Source organism: Chaetodon auriga, chromosome 18 (genome assembly GCF_051107435.1).
Source record: "Chaetodon auriga isolate fChaAug3 chromosome 18, fChaAug3.hap1, whole genome shotgun sequence".
In the NCBI taxonomy this organism is placed as follows: domain Eukaryota; kingdom Metazoa; phylum Chordata; class Actinopteri; order Chaetodontiformes; family Chaetodontidae; genus Chaetodon; species Chaetodon auriga.
This window is the reverse complement of record NC_135091.1, coordinates 14629222-14656973: the sequence shown is the minus strand read 5'-3', so window position 1 is coordinate 14656973 and position 27752 is coordinate 14629222. Positions and strand designations below refer to the sequence as shown.

The 27752-nt window shown below is 44.9% G+C and overlaps 1 protein-coding gene across 3 annotated transcripts; it reads left to right on the top strand.

Moving 5' to 3' along the window:
• Positions 1 to 1524: 1524 nt before the first annotated feature.
• LOC143336504 (bromo adjacent homology domain-containing 1 protein) lies at positions 1525 to 27515 on the top strand. 3 transcript variants are annotated; one of them, XM_076756714.1, is made up of 7 exons: positions 1525 to 2164; positions 17143 to 18927; positions 19734 to 20092; positions 20388 to 20547; positions 20691 to 20770; positions 21968 to 22059; positions 22435 to 27515. In XM_076756714.1, exons 2-7 carry the CDS (start codon positions 17163 to 17165, stop codon positions 22622 to 22624), a joined length of 2646 nt encoding a protein of 881 aa, XP_076612829.1. In that variant the 5' UTR covers positions 1525 to 2164; positions 17143 to 17162; the 3' UTR covers positions 22625 to 27515. The 3 variants fall into 3 exon arrangements, with proteins under 3 accessions (XP_076612829.1, XP_076612830.1, XP_076612831.1); XM_076756715.1 differs by lacking the exon at positions 1525 to 2164 and adding an exon at positions 10494 to 10845; XM_076756716.1 differs by lacking the exon at positions 1525 to 2164 and adding an exon at positions 11723 to 11775.
• Positions 27516 to 27752: the final 237 nt, after the last annotated feature.

Genomic DNA, 27752 nt, shown 5'->3' with positions numbered 1-27752 from the left:
AAGTCCAAATGTCTGCTGTGAAGGAGGCCTATACCCTAATTTTATTTTAATTAATTGTATGGATTATTCAGAGGGGAGGCTTGGACATGAATGCCTTATTTGCACATGATCTTCATAATTAGAAGTAAAACCTGAGAAGCTGGGCCTCAACTTGGGACTGAGCCGTGGCAGTTCGGCTACAATGCTGCTGAAAACATCATCTAAATGTTAATATGCAGGAGCTGCATCAATCAGAATGCATCACTTGCCAGTCTCTTATAGGACTTATATCGCTTGGTGGAAAATTCTATTTCATTTAATTACCAGTTTGTTGAAATAAAATGTGTTCGACAAGTCTTGTGTTAACTGTTCAAAAGTCACTTGTGTGTGGAGTCAATTACCAGGGCGAAATAGAGAGCCTCAAAAACTGAAATACATGGCTGATTTGGAAATTCAACGAGAAGGAGTGCGAGAGGGAAAGCATCACATCTGGTGTTCTCAGACCTCTAGGGTGGCTGTGCGGTTATAATGACACCACCTCTCAAGTGGACAAGCTGGATTCAAGCTCCAACAGCAGCAAACATCTGCGTTAAAGTGTCCTGGAGCAGGCTGCTGAATCTCTAGCTGCAGCACTGGGGTTTTATAGCTGAGTCTGTGCTCTGACCACTCACACAGCACTGTCGAGGGAAAAGTTAATTTTCCATGAGGGTCAATGAAGACGTCACAGTGCCCCCATCCCCCATTGTGCACTTCATTTTATCCCAATAGACTAAGCAGTACTGTTCTGCTTCAAATCAGGCTATTTGATTGCACACAATTTTTTTTAGGAACATGCCTCATGAGCACAATTTTAACTTAAGTAAAGTCTTTTGCAACAGAAGCAGAAACCCTCTAAGAGCTGGGGGACAAAAAAGCAGGGGCGTACAATCAGATAATAATGCAGAACCACAAATTCAGGACGCTCCTTAGTTGAAATTGATTTTTTTTTTTTTTTATGGCGCGTATGCCTCAATTGACATACAGTGTAGCTGTGGGTTTGGGGATCCTCCGGGGCTCTGGGCCCCTGCAGCTGCAATGAAAAGTGTCCATAAATTTCTGGCTCATGCTTTGAGGGCCATGTATGATAATGCAGAATTAAATAAGCCTACTACATTTTTATAGGGAATATAATTTCGCTTGGACCCGTACTTGCAGCCCTCGGTTCGGAGCCCTTGCCAGCACCTCAGGAGTGCTTTTCCTGGCCCGAATCTCACTTTGAGGCAGCCTGGTTTGTGCACAGGTGCCTGCAGGCTGCCTGACAGTCACCGCCGCGTCCAATTCATGCCACAGCGCATCCCTCCAAGAAAGTTAACGGGGTGGATCCACGGAGGGAACCCTCGCCTGCAGTTACGCGTGGATACCCCTTTAAAAGACTCACCATGTTGCCATCACATGCTTCAGCACAGAAGTAGGATGAGGATGTTCTTGCTCTTGTTGCTGCTCTTGTTATGTAAAGCGCATTTGTTTCTTAAATAGTGCGCGAGCTTCAGACGAAGCCTGGAGAGACTTTTGCTGTGGATTTCTTCACTTTGTGTGGCAGGAGGAGGAGGAGGAGGAGGAGGGGGGGGTCGCGCCCGGCCCACCTCCCCCCAGTCTGTCAGCGCTGCAGTCAGTCAGTCAGTCAGTCATGTTGAACTGCTAGTTGTTGTTCAGCAGCAACACACCGACTGGTGCGCAAACTGAAAGCTGCGTACAGCGTTCGTGCCAAGTGGCGGATATAAGCGACGTGTGTGTGTGTGTGTGTGTGTGTGTGTGTGTGCGCGGGTTCTCCAGCAGCAGCAGCACTCCAGGTCTGCTGGCGTCGGAGGAGTGGATGGGATAGGAAGAAGGGAAAAAAACATCCTGAGCAAAAGCCTGCTCGTCTCGGAAAGGAGTGTTACCTCTGCTTGCGAGAGGAGAGTTGTTTGCTCCGTCTCTTCTCTCTCTTTTTTTTTTTATAAAGGGGTTCTCTCGGGGTGGAGTGGCGGAACATCGGCGACATTGGTGTTTATTTCCTCTAGTTGAGCTGCGTCGAGTCGGACGAGGCTGACTTGTCTTCCCCGCTCACTGTATGGTCTCACCTAGCCGTTTGGAAAACAAGGTGCCCTGACTGGCTCCTCACTGGAAAGCAGACGAGATAGTGGCTGCCACACGGAGCTACGGCGCGGTAAGTAGCGGCTGCTCCACATTATCTCTCCTTTCTTTTTGTGTTGTTATTGAGGGGGGCAGGGGGAGCATGGCCAGATCTGCTCTTTTGTGTACGCTTTTTAGTCATGTCTGGAGGACGTTGCAGGGGCAGATAATGGCCATGATGATGAAGGAGATTCCCAGGGAGTGGTACTCAGTCGGACTGGCCATGCAATGTGTGTTATCATAGCCCCCCCCTCCCTCACCCCCACCGCCTCCTCGCTACCTCCACCTCCACCAGCAACAGCCACCGAAGTGTAATTCCAAAGCCATAATAGTGCTTTGTCCGCGGGATAGACTGACACAAGGTCAGCGATAAGGTGGCAGAAGCCAGTGAGCTCACGAGCGTTATGATCGACTGCACGGATGTGCCATGTGTTCACCTGTGTGTGTGTATGTGTGTGTGTGTGCAAACTTTATGGTACATACAGCTGTGGCATTTCTTGGGGGTATAATTTGCTGTGTGCGCGTGACTCACACTGGGCCTTTAACTGGCGACTTTGGGTCGAGTGAAAATGAACAGATGAGCCACTGTAGACTGGAATCACGTCTATTGGTGTAATTCGGCCTGTTGCCCTGCGCAGGTAAATGCCAACAGCATTAGCCCACATCGCAGTTTTCCAATTAGGTCCTAGAAGGTAATGAGCTCATGAGGGATGATGCCGTGATGACATCATGAACAAACCACCCGAGGCTCGTGCTGTCAGCGAGTGGTCTTCACCGCAGGCGCTACTGAGAGCTGATGGAGGAGGAAGTGGCAGCATGAGAGCTTCGAGAATCAGGGTGGGATTCTTTCATCGGTTCTTTTGAGTTTGTAATGAAACATGGACTTCTGTGCGACATAAGTGCAAATACTTCAGCACTTTAGTAGCAGCCCATTAAACTGCACAGCTGACCACCCTATATGCATGAGGAATGCGTGGGTGGTGACAAATTCCTGTTTGTGCATAAACTGACTGGAATCCAGAAATCCTGTAGGTCTACACTTGATTTTGGTCTTTATTTGAATTCTATGCATTGATTATGCACAGGGGTGCACATAACTTTTTACTCAGCTGAGTACCAGGAGATGGTGATACATAGCAAGTATAAATAAATGCAGTCTTCTTAGCATCTTCCTCATCTGCTTCAGCTTCCTGCATGGTAGATGATGAAGATGCACCTCCCAGTCCCTGGTTGAGTCTGTGATTGGCTGTCTCTATCCACAGGCCAGCAGCTGGCTTCGGGTCAGATGTCTCTGTGGTCGTCTTTTGCAGCTGAACGTGCATCAGGGCTGTGAGACGATTATGTGAAAGGCAAGATCTGTGCTTTGCTGTGCTTGTTGAGATGTGTGAATCCCCTCTCACATGCTCCACTCCACTGCTCAAAGGCGGAGACAATTTAAACACCTTTCTGATGTTATACAAGTTATACACAGAGAACGCTGCCAAGCCTTTTCCTGCTCTGTTTAAGTGCAGGGTCTCTTACTGTGGAGTCTCTGTCAAGTTGCAAGTTGGCCTCATGCTTCTGAAGAATGAAAGAAACATCGCCGTGTTGCCAAAACAGTGGAGGTCTTGCATTTCCTGGGGCCAAGTTGAAGGATCAAAAATTTAACAATGATCACATGACCTCAGGCAGTCGTATCTGATTTCAAACTCTTCAGTTAAACCCCGGAATAAATTCTGTCTTGTTCCTGTCAGCATCAGCATTAGAAACCATGCGTGTCGTGTAGGGCCCTCACCCTCGAGCAAGTGTCAACGTTTCCCTCTGAAACCTGTTGGATGTGCTCCTCAATATGTTGCCAAAGTCAAGCATGTTGGCCGGAAAACACTGAAAACACTCTGTTCAGATATGCTGCAGGTCACTGTTATCACTCGCAGCCAGTTACATTTCAATGGCTGGCAATAGTCTTGATATTTTCAACAGTTTTCCAGCCCCCCCCCCCCCTTCAGTCAGCTTGTTCAGCATGGCAGTACATTGTCCCCCCCACATTTTTGTAAATAAAGCTGCAGCAGCTTGACAACGGAGCCATTAAGTGTCTCACAGTCAGGAACCTTGCAATCAGCTGATTTGACCTGCGGACCAGTTATGTGCACTTCTGATTATAGAAAGCCACACATGCTCTTTTAAATGCTTGCTTTTAATATTGAGATGAGTGCGACGCACACCCATGTTTAAATATTTAATCAGCAGTGTTGGAAGAAAAGCACCAATACAACAGCATGAACAAGTAAAAGAACTGCAGTCAAACGTCTATGTGTGTGCAGAAGTATTAGCAGCAAAATGTACATAAAGTATCACAAATAAAGGTACTCTGTTGTATTTCTGCTGTACTTCTTAATCAGCACTCTTCACCTGCAGCCACCTTTTCAGTGATTCTCTCTCTGGATCACACTGTGAGAAATGCCCTGCTTCTCTTGTAAATGAAAAAGCTGATCTCCCAGGCCACTCTTTGACACACTAGTTTATTGTGGTTGAACATTAATCTTTTGGAGTTTCTTCAGCAGACTTCCACTTCACCACGCAACACCTCTTTACCACATTTCCTCTCTGATCCAACAGGCCGCTCCCCACCTCACTAAACCATCATAAATGTCATAAAACTCAATATAGAAGTGCTATAATGACTCACACCTAGACCCGTCATTAAATAGCCATGCAGGCCTAATAACTGAGCCATTACTGTAAAGGCAATCCACAGTGAATTATCAATGGGCCTCTGCCAACATACAAATCTAACGCTTAAATCATCAATGAAATACGGGCCACTGGAATCATTTTTGGATTAGTGGCATATTTTGGATATTAAAATGGTCTTCACTCATTTTATTCCTCCGCTGTGTATCATTGTTCAATTGTGTGAATCATTTACAATATTTTGACCTTACCTTGACTCTCTACTGTGTACAACAGAAATACACAGTATTGATAAGATGCATATCTACAACCATGACACCACAAACCTGCCCCAGACTCATGGCACTTTACTTTTATTCAATTTTGTATTTTTCACTTCTGTTTTATGCCACTTTATAGTCCTACTGCACTACATTTCAAAGGGGAAATATTGTACTTTTCACTCCACTGCATTTATCTGACAGCTGTATTTTCCAGTTACTTAAACAGTTAATACATTGAAAATATATGATGCTTATATAAAATAAAATACAAACCTACTTACAGGAACAGTGTCTTGAGCCCCTCCTCACTGACACAGATGGTTTAATTTGAATGATGTTTTCAGGCCCAAAGAGGTAAAATGATGACATGTTTCACAAGCAAGCAAAGATAAGAGATGGAATCAGAAAAATGACTAAAAATCTGCACAGCAGAACTTTCCTCTCTCATTAATCATCTTCATGACACCTGATATTTATCTTGTGACTCCTTGTGTGGGGGGCCTGACCCGTAGATTAACTGTATATAAAGTAGTTGAAACTAGCTCCACACTTCTTCCACTACTGCAGTTTGGTGTAATGTGCTGTACTTTACTGTTTAGCTGATATTTATGTTGAATGATACTACATGATAAACTCTATTGCACCGTTCACCCCTAATTTACTTGGTTTTTCCTTTGCCTGTAATGCGACAAAGATATACATGACAGCTCCCTTTGAAATTGTCTGAAGTGTAAAGTCTCATGATCGAGACCTGTTTGAATGCCTGTAAATTTCGTGCAACCCTTGGTCAAATGTTTTGTGCCTCTGTGTGTGTTTACACTGGTTGTCATTTGAGCAGTTCCATACAGGAGCACCTTCCGATGAGGAGTGAGATTAATGTCACGGTTGCTTGGTTTCATTAGAAGAGGCTTGTTTATGTTCGTCCACTGTCATTGTCCTGAGGAGACCCTGCACCCATACACCAGGTTTACACATCTGCTGGACTGATTTCTACCCCGTTAGTGCTTCACAGTTTACACACGTCGGTAGCAAAAGCTGATATATTTCATAATTAACACATAGGTGGCGCGTTAAGTAGAAGCTATACCCTGATCGTTGAATTCATTTCCAATTGCCTGCCATACTCTTTATCCACAGTAACTCTCATGCTTTCAGAGTTGAAACGGGCAAGAAATGTTGAACAACTGAATGAAGGATATTAGCTGAAGTGTGTGTCGTCCTTTGAGGTCAGCCTGAGTGTGTGCACCGAGGTTCGCTCTCTGAAATCCATCCACGACTGTGGCTGTCTCTGCTTTTCTGTAAGAGACCAGGAAAAGAAAACTTTCCCCACACACTTTACTCACAGTATAACCTCAGTTAGGAATCCAACAGTATATACTAATGAGTCGAACATAATAGGAATTAATAAATCAGCGCCTGTCATAGCACATAGAGGCATGTAATCTTGTGCTTTTGACTCTCAGCTTAATCATTCCATTTTTTTAAACATACATTGGAGTGAATTATCCAATATCTTTTTAATTAACACCAAGTAAACCGATTTTTTAGAAATGTTTTAATGAACGCGTAGAGTACGTCTGCTTGAAATTCAAATGACAGTTGTAACAGCTGCAGGTAGTGAAGCTCAGTTTCTCTCTGACTGTTAGAGAATATGTTAAAGTGAATCACTGGAATGAGCAAACTAAAGCCGCAGCTTTAAAGTGATACTTCTCACAAAGTCTGTCTTTTCAGCATGAAACGTTCAACCCCTGCAGACTTGAAAGGTGGCTGTAAAGCACAGTCGTTTGCTCCTTCACAGAGAACCAAAGATTCACTGTTATTATAATTGATTCCATCATATCAAGAGTATAAAAAAAAAAACATCCACATAAGCTTCTCCAACAATTCCTGCAGTGTAATCATTATCATCCAAACAGTCGCGCTGTGTCGTGCTGCCTTGTTTGTTTGAGTTCTTATTGCGATGTAGCTGGTTGGGTCCCGGCCCTGTCACTCAAACAGTTCAAGTCTGCAAACTCTGTAGTCACATCATTTAAATAGTAGCTAGCTGATTAGCTATTTTGCGGCAATTCATTAACAGGTGAGACCAGATACAAGCAAACAATGTAGAGCTCCTTCTAAATGAATGAATTCTATGTGTTAATATTGGAGTTTATTTAGATTTAAGTACCAGCGATGGAGGATTTGCAGCCATTTTGCCAAAGTTTCTTCTGTCTCGATATACAACCCTCATTCCACAAAAGTTAGGACATTGTGTGAAACAAAAATAAAATAGAATGCAATTATTTGCTAATCCTTTTTGTCATATACTCAATTAAAAACAGCACAGAGAGAATATAATGCTTTGCCTCATTAGCTTCATTGATTTTTGTAAATATCTGCTTATAGCGAGGTTCTCATGAATTTGGTTGTTTGTGGTTGCAGTCTGAAGGAAGGTGTGAGTGCTGCATGTTTTGGTTTCATGTGAAAGAAGGATGCTGAAGGAAGTGTCCTGCTGTGTGGTGTCAAATGTTGACCAGCTTGTAATTTGCCTTCAGTCTGGCACTGGACAGGTTGCACTTGATTAACTGCCTGTATATAACACCATCAGTTGTAGGTCTGGGATAGTTCATGAACCTCAAGTTAAACACACGACCTCCACACCCTTTTTTTCAGCGCCACAACTTCCTCTCTGTCTTTCCGCTGCACACATCATGAATGTAATGTAACCCACACGAGGCCGAGCTGGCCACAGTTAGTCATTATTTGCTACTGATAAGATGGATTTTAAATGAAAAAGAAAAGGATTTCTCTGTCAGTGATCCTGCCTATTTTACACCAAGAAACGAATTAACACACAGCAGTTTATCTCTTAGGTTTCCAGCTCGGGCAGAGGAGTGCTCTCACATCCACAGGTGGAGGTTGAACATGTAAATTGCTTCCTAAGACAAACAATAAGTGATTAGTTTTTAATGTAACAGTAGAGCTGATTGGATCAGCATCACTACAAAGATGAGGTATTGATTATTTGACATCACACAATGTGACAATCAGCCGAGCTGCTTTCCCACAGCACAGAAGGGCTCGGCCTGTAATCTCCAAACTCATCTTTGAAGAGCCAAGATTGATGTAATAACCGTGTATTCAAGTCATCCATTGAGCTAAGTGTGTAATTCAGCTCTTAGAGCTTTTCAGACTTTCAGCACAGTTTCTGGCCATTAAAAAAGTCTGCGGTTTAGATTAGGTACCAAAGTGGCTGTTTTCATTGATGGCAGATTACATAACATCTGATAAAATAAAATAAAAAAATAAATTCCTCTGGAGTCTGAGTGCAAGAAAGACACAGCAGTGATGCACAGCAGTACATGTCAGATACAATTAAAACCCTAATGCATCTTTTTGTGATAAATAAGAGTTTTAAAGTCCTAAAAACAGCTTTGACAAGCGGGGGGATTAAGAATCTGGTAGTTACAGGTTTTTGTCAAGTGTCTCTACCGAACAGTGAACGCTGGTGGCAGATTGTGTGCAAGAGATGTTTAGGTGGGGTAAACTACACCCTGCTATTTCAGACGCCATTTTTGTGGCCGTAATGACAGACGAGATAAAGAAATGGGTAACTATTGAGTTTCAGATGTCAGTAGTAAGCAATTTATTTCTTTCATTTAACACATATAGTCTATAATGTATCAGATCAGTGCCATTCACGGTCAACAGACAGGAGCTTGAGTGATGAAATCTGAGGTACACATTTCTGCTTTTTAATAAAGCTTTAAGTAGCTTATTGCAATACTTCATTGTTGCTCAGAGGCAGGGGCAGTGCAGACATTATGGCAATATGGCATTAGATGCAAGCAACACCTCCAACCTGTCCATCCTGTCAGACCCACACTGACCTACAGCTCTACCCCGCAGCTGCCTCCTCTTACTCAGATGAAGACATGCTTAATATCAAAATGTTCCAGTTACTTGGAATTGGCACCTTATCTAACGACTGGGTAACCTCTTCACTGCAGATCCTGCCTCAGTTTGAGGAAGGCAGTTTGAGCTCTGCTCTCAACAGGAAGTATGTAACATGTAATGGATTACATTCTCACAAACTGGAGTAATCTGTCCAACAGGGCTGCGTGTCTGTGCTCAGTGTGAAGTGTTGGAATGTAGGTACATTTCTTCAAGTACTCTGCTGATGTACCATTCTGAGGTACTGGCACTTTAGCTGAGTGTTTCCATTTTCTGCTTTACACTTCTACTCTGTTACACTTTAGAGGGAAATATTGTATTTTTTGTTTAAATACATTTATTTGACAGTTATAGTTAGCAGTTACTTGGCAGATTATGATAAATATATAAATTCTATGGAAGGCCGTAGCTATAATTGAGGACACTGAGGTCACGTCCTTGGTATTTACTCTGGAAAGTTGAGGTTTTAGCCACCCGGACGTGCGATTTTACATTCTACCATGAATAATTGACACAATGTGGGCATTTTCCAGGTAGATTAAACTGAATATATTCATACGTGACTAATTTGACAAAGTGAAGGCATTCAGAATATCCCCACTGGGGTTTTATCAGCTGTGTCAGGAAGGCCTTGAAACAGCATTTAGAGGGAATTTAAATAGACAAAAATATAAACTGATGAGTCGAATTGGAATAATCTGCATCATTTTAGAGATGTTAGAGCTGGTGTTGGGTTGCATGATCTGCATACTTCCAAACCCTGATATTGAGTGTATTAGATATGATTAAACTAAAGGTGACTGTGTGAGTTAGTAGAATTAGCTCCACTGCTGATGCTGAATGCATGTTAAGTATTTTTAATACTTAAGTGCATTTTGCTGGTAATAAAATATTTGAATGCAGGACTTTTGCATCAAGTATTATTTACAGTGTGATATCACTACTTTGAGTTATATAAAGAGGATAAATACTCAATGCAGAGTGGAGTTAGCTTATGTTTGTTCGGCCATGTTGAACACATGCCCAAGCCCTAATAAAGATAATAAATAAGGATATCACTTTGCCTTTGTTCTTTTAGTTATTTAAAGATTTTAACCCTTTAAAGCACATGAGGCACTCGCATGCAGCTCAGGGTGGCCATGAGCTGGCTTTGAAGTGAGTTTTAGATGGGTTTGCTCTTCTTGACATCCCATAACTCATCCGAACTTGGCGACATGGGAAGCGTTTAAAGCCTGGCGCGCGCCACATGGCACGCTGTTGATATGCTTTTAAAGGCCTTCCTGCACGGTCACCTCTCACGGGGATGCCTCGCGACGTTTTTTAACTGTCTTGGCGGTTGACTGGTCGCGGTTTGGTCACGACAGATGACAGGGTGAGGCTGTCTGTCGTCGTAGTCGGGGGTGGATGGGTGGTGGTGGTGGTGGTGGGGGGGGGGAGCAGTAACATCCATCGCCCATGATGTAGCGCCGTGTTTTAATACAGCGGACGCAAGTTACCTCGGATACCGCAAATATTTAGTTTCTTCCACCCGCTTCACCATAAACAGCTGTTTGGCCGTCATTGGCGGACGCGGGTGTCAAGCGAGCCCGGTCCGTGTGGCAATTGGTTCAGATTAAGTTTTCTGCAAATCGGTGGAAGCCCAACCAGGAAGAGCTCACACGTCTCGCAGGCAGCGCCACCGACCGTCCTCTCTCCACTCCTCCCCAGCTCTCCCAGTTTACGGAGCTCTGCCATCGCACCAGTCCGGCGTCCTTCTCTCTCTCTCCCCCTTGCTCCCCCTCCTCCTCTTCTACCCGCAGATTTGTTCGACGGTTCCCCCGGCAGGCAGGAGGAAGCGTGTCGGCGAGCCGTAAGTTACCACCTCTTGATTTTTTTAATTTTTTATGTGGGCTGCTATTTCGCCCTGAATGTTTGAAGTTGTTCCGACTGGCCAGCCGTCCAGAGAGGAGCGCAGAACCCATTTTTCGCTTCGTGCACCAGAAGCGATACGCGGGGCTGCTGCTACGTGCCATAGCCTCCCAGGTCTCCACCAGGACCGGGATCAGAACAGCCACCGCGTCGGTAATGAGGAATCCGGTTAGAAAATGTGATCAGGAGGGGTGACTGCCCTTTATTTTGCTTGGTGTGTGTGTGTGTATGTGTGTGTGTGCATTCGGGTAGCACCCCCCCCCCCCCTCCTCCCCTCTACAGCCCATATTTAGAGCCTGAGTGGCTACTTCAGATGGGCAAGCTACGTCGAGCTGTACTGTATCCCATCACACTGGATCCCTCGGCCACTGGATGTGTATATTTACACATGCAGTGTGTATTAAGCTATGCATGTATGCAACGCTTCCTCGTCATCTCAGCGGATGGTGTGTTGGAGATCAAGCTCAAGGCTGCGGTGCAAGTCTTGGGCGAAAGCAAAACAAAACAAAAAGGCAGCGAGCTAATGTTTGACATTCTTGCGGTCTTCTATCTCTTCTTGATCGACCCCAGCGTCTCCCGCCGTGCCTGTCACCAGCTGTGGCGTGGAAAATGTAAAATAAGAGCCATGTCAATCTGATCCGACGGGGCCACGTTACCCGACTGGTTATTTATTTTTGATGTGTGTGGGGTTTTTTTTGTTTTGTTTTGTTTTTTTTTCTACCTGGAAGTTGGATGGAGAAACCTTTAACAGCCAAGCGGACGAGGTATTAATTAGAGGGGTGATGCTGGCGGATGAGTCGTTGGTGGTTGGGGCAGGCTCAGCCAGTGTTACCAAGGGATCTGGAGCAGAGATGGAGTTGTTTCCTGCAAGGTGTGTTGCATGTTGCTCACTGGTTGGATAACGTGGTGCTTTGTGGACCTTTTGGGCTCGTGACGCCTTGAAAATGATGCCACTTTCTACCTTTTATTGTAAGTTGTAAGAGTGGAGATGCATGGCGGGCAGTTCTGTGATTAAGTGGTTTGTCCTCCTCTGATCTGTCTTCTTTGGAGGGGTTCAGAGGCTCGATGAGGTGTTCAGTGTTTGACGGGGAAAATCAAGAAATGAGGGACTGTATGGAAATGATAGGAGAGGGGATGGGGGTCAGAAAAGGGGAAAGTTGTGTGTTTTTAATTACTGCTCAAGGGAGGGTGGTGTTGGGAGGTCAGGGGCCGGTTCAGCCTTTTCTCATTTCACTCATCCTTCATTCACTCTGCTGCAAAAATACTGCAAAGTCCATCAGAACCAAGAAAGTTGGCGCCTGGGCCCGGTTCACTCATTCAGGGGCCGTTATGGGCCTGCTTGTGTAACTGCTCTTTATGAGAGCTGTATTTTCACTGTATTGTTTTTTTCCATAGATCTATTACTTTGAGATATAGAGGTCAGGGTATTGCAGTTATTTTGCGAGTTGGGGGGATCCAAAGAAAATATTAATAACCATATGAAGGGCCTTGGTTTTTGTACGAAATGAAATGGATGATTCAGCCCACCTCCACACTCCAGAAACGTTCATACGGTCCCTTATAGAAAGAAAAAAGTCATACTTTATTTTAACTCTCCTATGCAGCATTTATAAGCAGTATATAAACAAGTAATATTTTATTTTATTGTTTAGAAGGACATTATTTATGTGTTTATGGTTGTCATTGTTAACAGCTGTGCATATTCATCACTGGTCCATAAACAGCTGATGATAACACAGTATAACATAGTTCTAATAACAAATAATAATGCCTTCAGTAGTTTTAAATGCATTTATAGCTTGAAACCTGCTGTACATGTATATGCATGTGTATTGATGTAAATATCCTGTAATTGTTCTTCATTATTAAACCATAACCTGCAAAGGATTTATTACCCTGAAAGGCAACTGAAAGTAAAGTGAAACCATGTAGTCAAATTCAAATCACTGACAGAAAATGTGTTTAAACCGACTGAAGACATACCATCATATGTGTGTGATCACAGCTGTGTTCACAACAGTTCTATGAGGAGTTATAGTTACAGCGTAAAGACACACTTACAATGTCCTTCTGTCCGTTTACAGCGACATTATGCTGCGCTATAAACCACTTATTGATTCTTCATATATACATGCCAGTTAAAGCATTGCAATAAAGATAATCAATTATCTTTAACACACTTTGTTCTCATTTTTCCATTTCATAATTTTGTCACGTGCTCAGCGGTGATTTGCTGTATGATATGTGGTGTTTTGTCTTTTTACAGCATGCTCATAGTTGAGTTTTGAGGACACTGCATGGCACTTGCTTTAGCTGTACCTGCAGCATACAAAAGGATGAGAGGAGTGTGTAGATAATTATTAAACTACTTTGGTCTATTTGCATGTCCTGATTCAGTTGGATTGTTATTTACACTCATCTGGGCTGCTGTTTTACACACATTGTCTCCAGAGTCTTGGGAGATCCTGCAAGTCTTATCATAAAAAAAGTATCCCGGTGTGCGCGGTGTTTGATGCTCTGAAAGGAGCCGATGATCTGTTTTCTAACCAATTAAAGACAGCGCACGGGGTCGTTGATCTTCCCGTAAATGTGAGATTACTTCCTGAGGATCGCTGGGCCTAACTGTGTTTAAAGAGCCAAATTGTGGTTTGGCCAGAACGCTGCCACATGAGATAATACCTCACAGGTTATTTCCACCGCTGTTTCCCCACCTACACTTCTCAGCAGTGACCGACAACCGCTGCTGGAAAATCATGATGAAAGTCCTCATTAGCACACAAATGCGGACGCTGATGGTTGAGCTAATTTAGATTATTCATCTGACAGATTGTGGGAGGGAATTTCAGCAGTTTTTCTTGAATTCCTCAGATTTTTTGGCATTGTGGTATTGAATTTCAGTCTCAGTTGGCAAGGTCATCCCGCACAACAGATGACATCTCATCTGAGAAGCACAGCCTGGAGTTAGCTGTCCTGTGACAAGGCAAAGACTGAGGGATGTGTCATGTGATGTTGTCATTCATTAACATCTTCCCATTGTTTCTGAGAGGATCACAAAAATGTTGCATTGGTTTTTTTTTTGGTTTCAAGGTGTCAAAACTTTTTGCTGTGTTTAAATAAGTGTTTTCTGAGGTGGAGGATAATGAAGAAGTTCTGTTAGATACCATAACGCTGTGAAAATAGGTTATAGTTCAGGGAGTTATGCTTAATCTTAATTAACCGTGGAGTTAAACTCGTATTGGCTATCACCACGATCACTCTGACATTTCAGTCTTGGACCGCGTTCACACTGCACAAGCCCAGTCAGATTGGGGCAGACAAAATCAAACATGTCTGAAAAATCTTGTCGGGCTTTGACTGTAAGTGAGTGGTTAGATGGGCCAAAATCACCAGTCATGAATGAGTTCACGCTACAGGGAAACCTGCCTCAGCCACCAAGCCTCTCTGTGCCTCACACAGCCATGCTAGTCTGAACAGATGCCCTGGCCTGGAAGTGTTCAACCTCAGCTCCACCAGGCTATAAAGGAAGGAATCTCTGTCTGTCCGTGTGCGTGTGTGTGTGTGTGTGTGTCCTTTGATTTTCTTGACAACCGTTCGTCCGATCAGTTTAAGTGTGTGCTGTATTTAGAGTATTTTCTCTGCTTTACCTCGCTGACAGATAGCCCTTTCTGACAGGTAACTGAAGCCGTTATATCGCTCTCTCCAAAGCCACCAGACTCTTTTGACAAAAACAGTAATTTTACCTCGCAAAACACAGGAGCTGCTGGTCCTCTGCTGCCTCGATGAGTTAGTTTGTATAATTGCGCGACTTCGATGAATTTCAACTATCTCTTTAAAACGCCGAAGTCACAAAATCACACAAACAAACTAAACGATCGAGGCAGAAGTAGATCAGCAAGTCCCGTGTTCTGCGAGGTAAAATTATTGTTTTTGTCAAAGGAGTCTGGTGTCTTTGAACAGAGCATAGATGGATATAACAGCTTCAGTTCCCCATCGGAAAAAGCTGTCTGAAGGCAAAGTAAAGCAGTGGAAATATTCTAAATGTAGCACACTTAAACTGATATTGATTTTATTTTATTTGGAGGGGGAGGCTAAAATGCATTTTGTTCCTGCCACCGTCTACAGCAGTTCATCGCTGGTCACTCCTGCTGCTTCTCAAAACTAGGTTCGTGTTAACCACCGTCTACTGTAGATAGTACACACTTCAAAAACCCTAAACTACCCCTTTAATAAAAAAAAGAAGAAAAAGGGGAAACTCAACCTTAATTTTTTATTACTGGTGTATTCCAATATTATTATGTTGTTCATGAAGTTAGAAAAAGGGAAAGACATGGTGGCTCATGCGTTTGTCTAAAACTTTGGGTCTGGAGCTGCTGCATCTAGAGCTATGGGGCCTCTTTGGCCCTTCAGGTCGGTGATATTGAGAAAACTGCAAGAAGCAAGTGGAGGCCGAGAAATCAGCCCAGTCTGAGCAGACAATGAATTAGAAAATGTTAAAAAGCCTACTGCGATAAGACCTGAAGAGGGGCTTTTTCTGGTGATAAACCCATAGCTATGCGATTGATATAAGACTTATTTAGAGAAATGAAAACTTTAAATTCACATGGTCAACCTCTTTCCACTGTTTAACATGACGAGAATAGAGAGACTTGCTGTTAATATGCATGTCGAAATCAAAGAAAGGAGTGAGAGAACAACACATGATATATAACAGGCATCTGATAGGCCACAGAATTAACAAAGCAAGCAGACATGTACGAGAAAAAGCACTTTTTTTACACCCAGTATGAGGTTGGAAAAATCCCCCACATTAACATCATATGCCAGCAAGAATCTCTGTACAGTGAAAAAAAATAATAATTTAGCGTGTATGTAGTTCCTCTTTCGGGGGAAATTCATTAACCGATTATTAGCTAATTATGAGAAGTAATGGGGTAGGACAAGAGGCTCGAGTGAGTTTGGAAAGAAAAACCCTCCATTTACGAAAGGAAAGCTGAATGAAGGAAAAGGTGTAATAGTATTTTCTGCAGGATTTCTTTTTTTTTTTTTCAGTTTTTAAATGCATCTTAGTCTTCTCATGAGGCAGACGGTAAATCTTTATGACCCAAGCTCCGGTATAGAAATACACTGCTTTACCTTTTCCCTGAACACTGAGGTAAAGTCATGCTCTGTGTATGGACATGCATTAGAAATCAGTTGCTCTAACATATGGAGTTCATGAGTCATTGTTTGCTTGTAGTTGTTGCAATTTCACAATGAGCTCAGGGAGTGTTTTTTGCAAATACTCCCTTGCTACTGGTTTGTTGTAAATTGAGTTTAATTGCTAAATGGTTTTACAATGAGCTCAGGGGGTACGGTATGTTGTGTTATAGATGTATGCACCAGATTCCCGTCCTCTACATAATGTGGACATTTAGACATTGGTTTTAGCCAGTAAATTTGGCGGGTTTAAATACTGTCGGCATTCAGCTGGCTTGTTTGTTTGTCTTATTTTCCTCAGTTGAGCTTAATATTATAGTCTGGCCTTTTTTTTGTCATTTTTCCTTTCAGAATAAACATTGAGACTAAACAATTGGCCTTAACAAGCTGTTATTTGCAGGCCTTGTGCACACAAGGTGATAAGGCAAAGAGCGCAGTGAATGAATGACAGAGTGCATCAATTTCCTCTATGCTGCATAAAACACACGCACACGCACACACCAGCTCTAATGACAGGATCTCGAACAGGCATATCAAAGCTGGATCTCGCCATTTGATCAAATACATTCAGTCGCAAAACCATACAGCTGAATTTACTCGTCATTAAGTGTCTTTATGCATCATCAGTTGTTGTTTTGTTTAAATGTGAGCTGAAGGATCGTGTAAGATAATCAGTGTCTTTGTGCTCTCGTTGGCTCTGTTTGTTCGAAATAATGTCCCGATGTGCTCCCGATGTAATACACCTCGTACCGCTGCCTGAGTGTGCGCCCTGATCAGTCGGCACGGCCCAGACTGCGGTGCCTGCTGATCTGAACGTCTTCTGTCTGATTACACGAAACAAAAGTTATACAGCTGGTATGAGATGTTCAACATGTTTAGAGCTGAGCCAGCTCTCTGTGGACCCAATTAAAAGCTTTGTTTGTAAGTAACGTCGACTACTGTATAGATCACTGGTTGTTGTTCTGTCGATTGTGAGCGCTGTAAGCACATGGTGAAACTAGGACAAACTAATTTTTACCACTTGTCGGTCTCTTATCTCTAGGCCCTGTTGAGAAGCATGTGATGACTCACGCAAGGCAGAAGGGATCCCTCAGGCACAGCGACGGCAGTGCTGATTGGTGGGACAACTGCCCTCTTTGGCCACATGGTGGCACTATGGGCGGCGCCCAGCCTGAGCGCTCGCTGCGATTCGGGAGGACAAAGAAAATAAGTGAGGTCTTCAAACAAAGGAAAGACCCGGCCAAGAGGATGAGTGACAAGAGAGGGAGGACTGAAAAGTCACATCAGAGCAGAAAGCTCGACCGGAGGCGTGACAAGAAACGGGACAGGAAGTTGTATCCTTTGCGAGGGAGGAGTGGCGTTTCAGATGGGGAGGGGCTCAGCTGCCACGTCCTGCTTACGCGTTTGGAGGAAAGCATCCATGAGGAGGAAAGTTCTGAAGAAGGGGAGCAAAAGGATGCACGCCGACATCCATCTCTCAAAGCCAAACCTAAAAAAGGGAAAGGCCGTGAACGAAAACAGGAAAAGTCATTACCAAAAACCAAATCAAAGTCAAACCGCCCTCGTCATGGTGAGTGTGTTCATGTCCCACAACCTCGCAAGCGCAGGCTGGCCTCTCTCAATGCTGAGGCGGTGAACAGTCTGCTGCTCGAAAGAGCTACTGACCCTCAGCCGGCAGCCAAACAGGCCAGGAGACAGGAAGAGCCCACGAATGGAGGGATATCCCTGGATGCAGATTCAGCCAGGAGTGGTGTCCCCGGAGCCCTGAGGGCTTCACGGGGGAACATCAGTAAAGCCTCCGTGTCTCACAAACTTGAACTGTGCCAAAGCTCCAAGCCGGTCAAGAAGGCCAAAGCCAAGCGAGAGGAGAGCAGGGGGATGAGTCAGGAGAGCCTGGATGCCCCCGCCCCCAGAAGATTAGCTGGACTCAACGCTGCAGCCCTGCTGAAGTTAACCAGCTCCTCCGCGACCAGTAAACAGAGAGTAAAGGCTGCACCCACAGCTACTGTCACGTCAGACTGCAAGGCTCCTGCGGCGGCCTCAACCCCAAAACACCACTCCAGAGTCAAACACAAGGGGCGCTCACAAAAGCAGAAGGGGAAAAAGGTGGCCTCGCTGCACAGTGGCTGCACAGCCTGCAAGAAGAAGGCAGACTTTGAGCCCAAAGTGGAGTGGGAGACCGGCAGCTGCACACATCGACTGACCAAACCGGGCTACCAGTCGCGCAGCATGCTAGCGTACCCGCTAAAGCAAGTGAAGGAAGAGCAGCTGGAGACGGAACTGAGCCCGTACTACTGCTGTCCCCCAGAGGGCTCGGTGGAATACTGCCACCGCTTGGCCTTTTTCCTGGGCCAGCAGCCCTACGGAGAGTCAGACGACCAACCACTTAACTCAGCCATGCCCCCCGTGAAGCGTGAGTGCCTCGTAACCTCACCGTCCCTGACGCATTCCCACCCGCACACAGCCCTGACCCTCAGCCCCCACCCCTGCCTCTGCACGGCTGACCACTGCTTCTCCAGCTACTACGTTCACATCGCCCACCCGACACACACTGGAACAACGTCAGCAAGCCTGGCCCCGCAACCTCTGAACTTTGCACCCTCCAGTTTATGCCATAATAGGATGACTGGCCCTAAGCTGCTGGGTCCACGGATGTCTCACCCCTCTGGGCTGCCTCACCCCGCCTACTGCAACTCGGTGGCTTCGCCCTGTTTCGGCGACGCCTGCGGGATCAGTGGCTACACCTACAGAGCCATGCCTCCTGTCACCAGCAGGGGTTGTTCTTTCAGCACAGGATGCACTGGATGCACGCACAGCATCAAAACAGGTGAGTGGAAAATGGTCATAGTTGATCAGCTCATTTAAAACCCAGACAGTTACTGAAGGAGGCAAGCGGATGAAGTAAATAGTCAATCGCACATTAACCAGCAATTCCCCATTGATGGCAGCTTCATTTTTCTTGGCACTTCTTGGAATTGATGTAGCTGTTATAATGAAAGGAGGCATTATCCTGATGTTATATCTGGATCAGGTTATTACAGAAAAAGCTAAAGAGTCCTGTGTTGTTAAATGTGTGCCTCAGGCTAGTTGTGTGCCCCTACAAGTGTGAACATTTCTGCTTTTTTGTTGTCTTTATTTGTTGGTATGAGCTTTGAAAGTGTCCACAGCTTGAGGCTCCTGAATTAGATATTTCTCGATAAGGAGCTCTGGGCTCATATGTAATGTTTTCCATAACAATTGGGTCATATCGAGTTTGATTAGTAAGATAAAAGAAGCAGGTTGTGTTTACGCGGATTTACAGTGGGACCATGCAAGCTGCTCATTTTAAAGTTCATGTAACTTTTTCTGAAGAGCAGCATCTGAACCTCATACTTAAAGTTCGCTAATATTAGCCGCCAATAGCTTCTGGTCATGCCAAACAAAGTCAGGCTGTAGCAGCAAAACGCCTGAGTGTGTTGGACTGAACAAAAGTGCGTTTTATTGCTTATGAATGAAACATTTCATCTGCAAGAGAAACATTTTTTTTTTTGTCTTACAAGAGTTACATCGTCGAGCTCCAAGTGCAAACTTGATTTGTTTTGCTTACTTGCTGTGTTATTTAAAAGTGTGACTTTCACCCTTTTGCTTTTCCAGAGGGTTACTCCTCCCCTCAGGGCGACCACAGCCCCTCCCTTCTGGTTCCCCCCTCCCTGCCCATGTCCAGCTGCCCTCTGTCCAGTGTGCCCACTTCCACCCAGACTAAACCCCACCTGCTGACCCCCCTGTCGGGGCGAGACCAGCCCCAGGCCAGGTTGAAGCTGGCCAGAGAATGCTCACAGAGCACCAAGCCCTCCAACGGCTCCCTGCCCGTGGGCCGCACTCGGCTGCCCCAGAAACAGCCGTCGCCCTTACCGAGCCTCAGCGGCGCCAAACAAAAGAGAATCAGCCGGAGACGTGCCACCAACGGCTGGCGGCCTGTTGGAATGCCTGCAGAGAGGGAGGTCTTCATTGCGGTAGGTTATTTGTGAGTGCATCTCTGAGTAGTGAGCGGGAGATTAGAGAGCTGCTTCTCTCTCTGGTGAGACTTTTTCTCCTGTATTCCACTACCTGATAATACCCTGCCACTGGAAACCTTAGCATCCATGCAGCTGCCTGGCAGAAAGGAAAAAAAGCTCTTGGGGGGGGCGGGGGAGATAATTGTGTTTTGACCACACAGCTTCACGTGGCAGATCCCTTTTTGTCTTTATAATGAGAATTATATCTGCCCCTGTCGGTGTGTATGCCTTCATGTGTATTTGTGTGTCTCAGGGAGAGGATGAGACGGCCCTGCGGCAGTGTTATGAAGGAGTCGAGAGGGATGGTGAAGTGATACGTGTCAGAGACACTGTGCTGCTACGATCAGGCCCCAGGAAGAAATCCCTCCCATATGTTGCCAAGATATCAGCACTGTGGGAGGACCCCAAAACAGGTAAAGAAGAGGAGGAGGGAGAGATCGGGAATAGATATGGAGGTGTGTGTGCATGGATGGACGGAGCAGGGGACATATGGCCAAGACTGTTATCTTCTGTGTGTGTGTGTGTGTGTGTGTGTGTGTGTGTGTTTCCTCCTCAGGAGAGCTGATGATGAGTCTTTTCTGGTACTACCGACCTGAGCACACCCAGGGAGGCCGAGATCCCAGCACACACTGTGAGGTGAGGCTCCCTTTAATGTGCCCAGTGGTTAAACCAAGTTTTGCAGGGAAACAGTAAGAGTGTGCTGAAAAACTGCATGTCCCCTCTTTAAAACAAGCCACTGAGGTACATGTGATGTCATAGTTATTGGACGACATCCAGTGAAAAACAGTTTTATATGATTATTTTAATGAGCATACAATTACTTTATTAGTGCTATCCAGTTTTTTTATGGAGCACCAATGTGTTCAGTATTAGATAAACTGTCATTGGGAAAAGTGGCAGTGTGAAATAACAGACTAACGTCTTTTATTGTGAAAAGAAGCAGGATGTAAAACCATTTTAAACAATGAGTTGATTTTGAACATTTTATCAGATTATTTCACGTTTTCATGGTTTAACACTATACATGCATACTATACTACACTGTTCATACAGTTACATATCTTATAGTGTCATTGAACTTAATATTGAACTTGTACAGCATATCCAGACAATGGCAACCCCACCATACTGAGCTCAATTTCAGTTCATTTACTCAAAATACAGTGATATTTATTGTTGCCGTTGCTCATGTAATCTTTTAGAAACAGCTGAAAGTTGTAGTAGAAATACGAGAAGATCTGTTTGAATGTAGGAGGAACAATTAATTCCTTAAATCCAGGGGAGGGCTGTCATTCACATCACTCGCATCACATATTTATGGGTGCCCCATAATAGAAAAGTTGTCATTATCAGCTATTTCTTCATTAGAGGTAAATGAAAATGCACAATGAGGTCTGGATACATGAACGAAACCTCGCCTGTGCACACAGTGAGACAGTCGCTGCTGCTGGAGACGTCAGTGTTTGTCTCAGCAGCCCAGAAACGGTTGGTAGTTGTTTAGCTCTTTGGCGTAACCACAGCACCAACATGATGATATCTCTGCCACCTCAGTGTTGCACAAACAAGGAGTAAGAGAAGAGAGCAATTTCACTGTTAGAAAGAGCACACAGTGAAACGCCACTCGTGTGTCTCCTCACAATGGATGTCTAGCCTGAGCTGAGGAGGGCAGGATTTTTGTGTGCGCGGTGGCCCAAACACAGAGGCCCAATCCTACTGCACATGAGCAATTGCTGTGCTCGCAGTTGAAAAGCCTTGTCATTTCTTCAGTCTTCAGCCAGCACAGTAGAACACGCTCGTGTCGATGTGACATTGGTACACCCACTGTGGTTTCAGAATGAGATTTTCGCCTCTCGGCATCAGGATGAAAATAGTGTGGCCTGCATAGAAGACAGATGCTACGTCCTCCCACTAGCCCAGTACTGTAGGTGAGTATATACACACACACACACACACACACACCTCAGTAATTATCGTTAGCAGGAAGTCTTTTTGAAAGGTTTGGAGTTGTTCCTTTTAATCAACACCTCATCTTTGTGAGATATGTGGAAGTCTGATTTCTGACTTTCTTACTGCACATCGGTGACACACCGCAGCTGATAATGAATTCCCGAGAACACCAGGCCGTGCACTTGCTTTGACATCATTTCCAAATATCTGTTCTGAGTTCGGCTGCTTGTTACCGTCAAATAAAAGCACAGTAGCTCGAAGATGCATTTGATCTGTGCTTGGTTTCTCTGCGGATAGAAGAGAGAGTATCACCTTCTGATTTCCCCCCTCCGTGTGTGCGTGTGTCTGGGTAGATTTTGTGCCTTGGTGAAGCGGCGTGCTGAAGGCGCTCCACCTGGCAGCGCCAGCATGGTGCCCTGCCGCCCTGACTTCGCCCCCCCTTCCCACCGCTGTGTGCCCACAGACGTCGACCCCGAGCTGGTGTATCTCTGCAGGCACGTCTACGACTTCCGCTACGGACGCATCCTGAAGAACCTGCAGTAGAGGGTGGAGGGGGTGACGCGCCCATGAATTAATCATCACGTGGCTCCCCCTCCAGCACAGAGGTGGGGGGTTGCTGAAGGACCGGACACCCCTGTCTTTTCTGCTGGGGGGTGCTCACGATCTGAGGGAAGGAGGATGGTGGGGTGGGGCTGGTTTCTGCAGAGGACAGATGAAGCAAAAAGTGTTTGTGACACATTATGAAGCACAGATCCCTTTAGTTGACTACAGAGGGGTTACAGCGTGATCGATGAATCCATCTCAGTCCTTTTTGGAAGAGCCAGGGAGGGAGAGTTCATTCATCAGCTTGGAATTTTCAGCCTCCACAACACTGGCAGGTCGCACGGAGGCTCGTGTGCCCTTGCCTGCCAGGAACGCCAGACTGAACTGGGCTACTGTCAGGTCCACGTTTCCCTCAAAGCATCTTAGCACAACAATCACGTTTGTTCCATTTGTAAGCCAGTGGCTCAGGAATGGTCCGGCGCTGAGGTGCTTCCCGCGGAACACAAGCCTGCACTGTCAGCCCAATGTTAACGGTGTTCAGCCAGCCAGGGTGAAGGAGCAGCTAATGGAGAGTGTCGTCTTATTTCTCCTGATTTGAGTTTGTCTCACTCGTGTGTGTGTGTGTGAAAGTAGAGAGTGGGAGAGCGAGTGTTGTCAGTGTGGATAAATGGATAAATGTGGGTATGTGTGGTGTTTTTTTAGGAGGCTTTCAGGCAATCAAACCAAACAAGCAGCTTTAGAGGAAGCGCAGCTCTCTCTCCCCCCTCGTCCTCTCTCCCGTGTGCCACACTGACAGATACATTTTCATCTCGCGCGACGCTCCGCGCAACGAAATATACTGTACCTGAAGGGGGTGCGTGAGACAGATCTTTCTCTGCCAAGCTCTGCTCGAGAGCAGGGCCTCTTTAACTGCGGGTCAGGACGCTCAAACTGATTTTATTAGTGAAAACACACGTGACAAAAGAAGGTGGATTTCCAAACTCACTCTCATGTCAGCCACAGCTCTGGCTTGAAGAAGCCTCGCTGTCCAGAGGCCCTTCAAGTGTCAGAGAGAGACGAGGCGCTCCTGAGCCCCGTGAAGGCTCATCAACTCAAGGGCCATGGGTCATTGTTTTTTCTTTGTTTTTCCTTATATTTTTCACCTTTGCGGTTCCCTGTGACTTGCCTTATGACTTGCAGGTAGAGCTTTAGGCAGCTAGTCTCACCACATACAACTCGGTAAAAGCGGTAAAACATGTGTACTGTAATTCCCAAGAAAAAGGATTTTGTTGCCGATCGACTGTCTGACAGCTGTGACTTTATCACTGGACAAAATGCACTGGTTTAGGGCTGCAGCTAATGGCTACTTTCATTGTCGATGATCGTTTTGTCAATGAAAAGCGACAAAATCATGAAAACGCCCCTGTATACTCTCCCGCTGCACGAGATGACGTCTTCAGTTGTCTTGTTATGTTTAACCAACTGTCCCAAAGGTAAAGATAAAAAGATGTTGTTTCATATGAACTTTCATTCAGTGGACAGATCAGTGAGTGGACTCATGGTCACAGCTGTACATTGGTCAGAAACACAGTGCGCTCCTCTCGTCGTCGGTCCGCTGGCCTCTAGTTGCTCGCGTTGCGTCCCGAAGCGTCGCAGTGTCTGCTCTGCCCGTTCTGATTCTACATCCACACCAATTTTTCTCCTCCTCCTCCTCCTCCTCCGCCTCCTCCTCCCTCTCCTCCCCCTGAAGACAAACCAAAGGATGTCACACAAGCCACAGTCCCCGTCTCCTCCTTGCACTTCTTGTCCTTGTCAGCACTTCTGCCCTCCTTCCCTTATTATATTGCACTAATCCATTCCTCAATTACAACAAACGTGTGTTCATGAACGTGTTTTTTTTTTCTTTTTTTTTTTGGGTTCCAGCTACTAATCTCTTACCGGGGGGCGAACATACTGTGTATCATTTATGTGTGTGTGTGTGTGTGTGTGTGTGTGTGTGTGTGTGTGTATATATGTGTGTGTGTGTGTGTGTGTGTATGTGTGTGTGTGTGCTTCATAGAGAAGGAACCAGTAAGGCTGTCATGGCTGCTTGTGTCAGTGTAAACTGTATATTTCTTTTCTTTCACCAGTAGAGGAGTCGGCCAGCGTGTTTGTCATATTACTGATGCACAACCTGTTCAGTCCCATGGAAGATATACAGTACACATATATATTATTAGAGTCATTCCATTTGATTTTCCAGTCAGCTCTGACATACTTAGCAAATATACAGTATATATCTATATATATATAGATATATACTGTATATTTGTGTACGTATCCACACTGTTGATGTGATTAGATTTGAAAAAGGCATCTGGATGGAGGCCTGACGCGCTGTGTGGACAAACAGCACCGTGTTAGATGTGTATTTGGATTGAAGGCGCGGGCGTGTGTGTGAGTGTGTGTGTGCGGGGGTGGGGGGTGGGGTAGGATGTGCGGGAGGGAGTTTGATACTTAATTGAGTTGTGGTGGGTTTCATGCCACACTCATTCATTGCCTTTAAACCTGCAAGTGTTGTACTGTCACTCAGAAAATGAGTCGTGTCGGAGTGTGTGTACCTTTTTAAGAATATAAAGAGTACCCGAGAGCTTTCCTCCAAGCAAACGCCCTGTTCTTCAACATTGGATAAGCCGGAAACATTGTCAACACTCTAAAGCCATCTTTAACTTTTTCTCTATTTGAGCAGCATGACTCCTGACCCAAAACTAATCTAAACCTGATCATTGGGTTGTTTTTTTTTTTTTTCTATTAACGCCCAGATTCTTCAAAGAGGTAATATATATTCTCCTACTTTACAATTTCTCCTTAGTAAGAATATTTTATTATGTCAATTTCCTATGATGGCATATGCAATATATTTTTAGACTTACTATTTTTGGAAAAAGATCTTAACAAATCAAAAAAGAATATGCATTATTTTTATTTTGTTTCAAATTGAGTTTTCAATCATCGCAGCGCTAATTGAGATTTTACCAAATGAAAGAAAGAGGAGAATGAAGGGATTTGATGCCGTCATGTGACCTGAGGTTGTGGATAACAGGCAGTCAGAAACTCCCTTCTTAGCGATTTTTAATGAAGTGTACATATGTGAACCCAGGAAGCACCGGGCACTCTTTAAACAAGCAGACAGCCAATGCACAGTGTAGTATTTTTGCAAGATCTGTAATAATTATATTTAAAGTAAGAAAAAATATTTAAATGGAGTACACAATACAATATATTAAGATTTCAATTTAACTTATTTGGAAATACTGTGTCTAATTGATTAACTATATCCTATTGCTTTGTTCTCCAAGATAGAAATGTTTTTCTGTTTATTTGTAACTTATAAGTTTAGAAATGAAATGAGTGAGTGGCGGTTGTTGACAGAGATGTAAATGTTGTTTAGTCTCTATCGTTTAGCTGTCAGGGGGTGGAGAGCAGACCAAAGCGCACCCTGGCAGACGGGGGAGCAGACGTGGCCGCCAGTCACAGACGCAGATTTGATCTGATTCCCCTTTGAGGTACTTCAGAAGTCAAATCTGACCTGGGACCTGTGGGAAGAGACAACTTCTGGCTCTCCTGTCTAACCTGACTGACCTTAAGTGTGACGTTTGGGAGAATGCCGTGGCAACATGGTCACCTGAGCTTTTATTGATTCATCCTATTAGGGGAGAGACAGTACACCTGAGACAGGACGGGACGTCCTCTGGGCTCTAGGTAGAAGATCTCCTCAGGTACTGATCTGAGACCAGTTTCTCTTCTCTAAATTTAGCCCAGTGAGGGTTTTCAGAAGGTGGCGGGAATTAGGAGCTGAATGAAAATTACTCGGGAGGCCGGGCCGGTGAGAAAAGGTGCAGGGTGCCTCATTTTTTAAAGGGAGGTTTGTTCATGTTTGTGGGGAGATCAGGGGAGGGGGTTTCTCACCCAAGGGAAAAACATTGTAAGATAAAAATATGAGAGTTAGCCCCACCTCCCGCTCCAAGTAATTTTCATACAGTCCCTTATTTTAGTCATTAAAACTACATGGGTTCCCAGTGGGCTGAGAGATGTAGGAGTTTTAGTTTATTAATACGCAGTGCAGATCGAGGATTTTGCTCAACAGCTTCTCCCTCCGTCCAAATCAGCTGGCCACCGTTGCCTTTCTCCCAGATGTGCATTGACGGTGTTTCTCCCCTAGAGGGCAGGAATCCTGTGCGTGCAGGACCGTCTCATGGCCACAACCCAACACCATTCAACAGCTTCCTCTCCTTGTCCCCTTTCCTTGCATCCTTTTTGGCTACTGAAAGTGGTGCAGGGACTTCCTGGAAATGGAGCTAAAGACAACTCAGTGAGGAAGTTGCCATGAGTCATCCTCCCAAGTGCTGGCCAGCCCTGCAAGAAGCATGGACTAGATTGTATGTAATTATTTATGTGACTTAATTTCCTAGCAGCTTTGCATGGACACGGTTGCATCCTTTGTTACCATGACAACAAGGCGGAGCCAGCACTCGGGAGAAGTCGGTTTCTGAGCACGCAGGGTGTCCACAGTGGCAGGGGTCAAACACTGAGTGACCTTTACTGATGCCACACAGGAAGTGCGTTCACTCCATGAGTCAAAAAGCAAAAGCACCCGACCAACCCATGAGATTCTGCTTTCTGTGTGGTCTGTATTGATGCTTACTGTCGACATATATTTTGATATATTTGAAAAAAAAAAGGGGGGGGGGGATATACAGTAAAAAGTCTAGATATTTTTGGAGTAGAGAAGCAATGTGTGTATCAGATTATTGTCACTTTGTCATGCTCTCTGAAAATCTGTTGGATTTTTTTTGGAAGAATTATATAACATCCCTACTGATTTAATGTTCCATTGAAAGAATATTTATAAATTTTAAGTCCTTTGTGAAAATTCAGCGTGTGGCTCGTTATTTATTACACCTAACTTCAGGGCACACACTAACCCACTGTGGCCATGTTTTTCTATTGTAAATGGCATCATACTGTGCAAAAGACACACTCTTCTCGCTACATGTGATCAATAGGAAGTGTGTAAAGTTCCCCCACAAAGCAACTGTTGTGTCCAACAATCTCCACAGGAGGTCAGTATTGAGACATGCACAGGTCAGGGTCAGGCCTCCTTTGACCT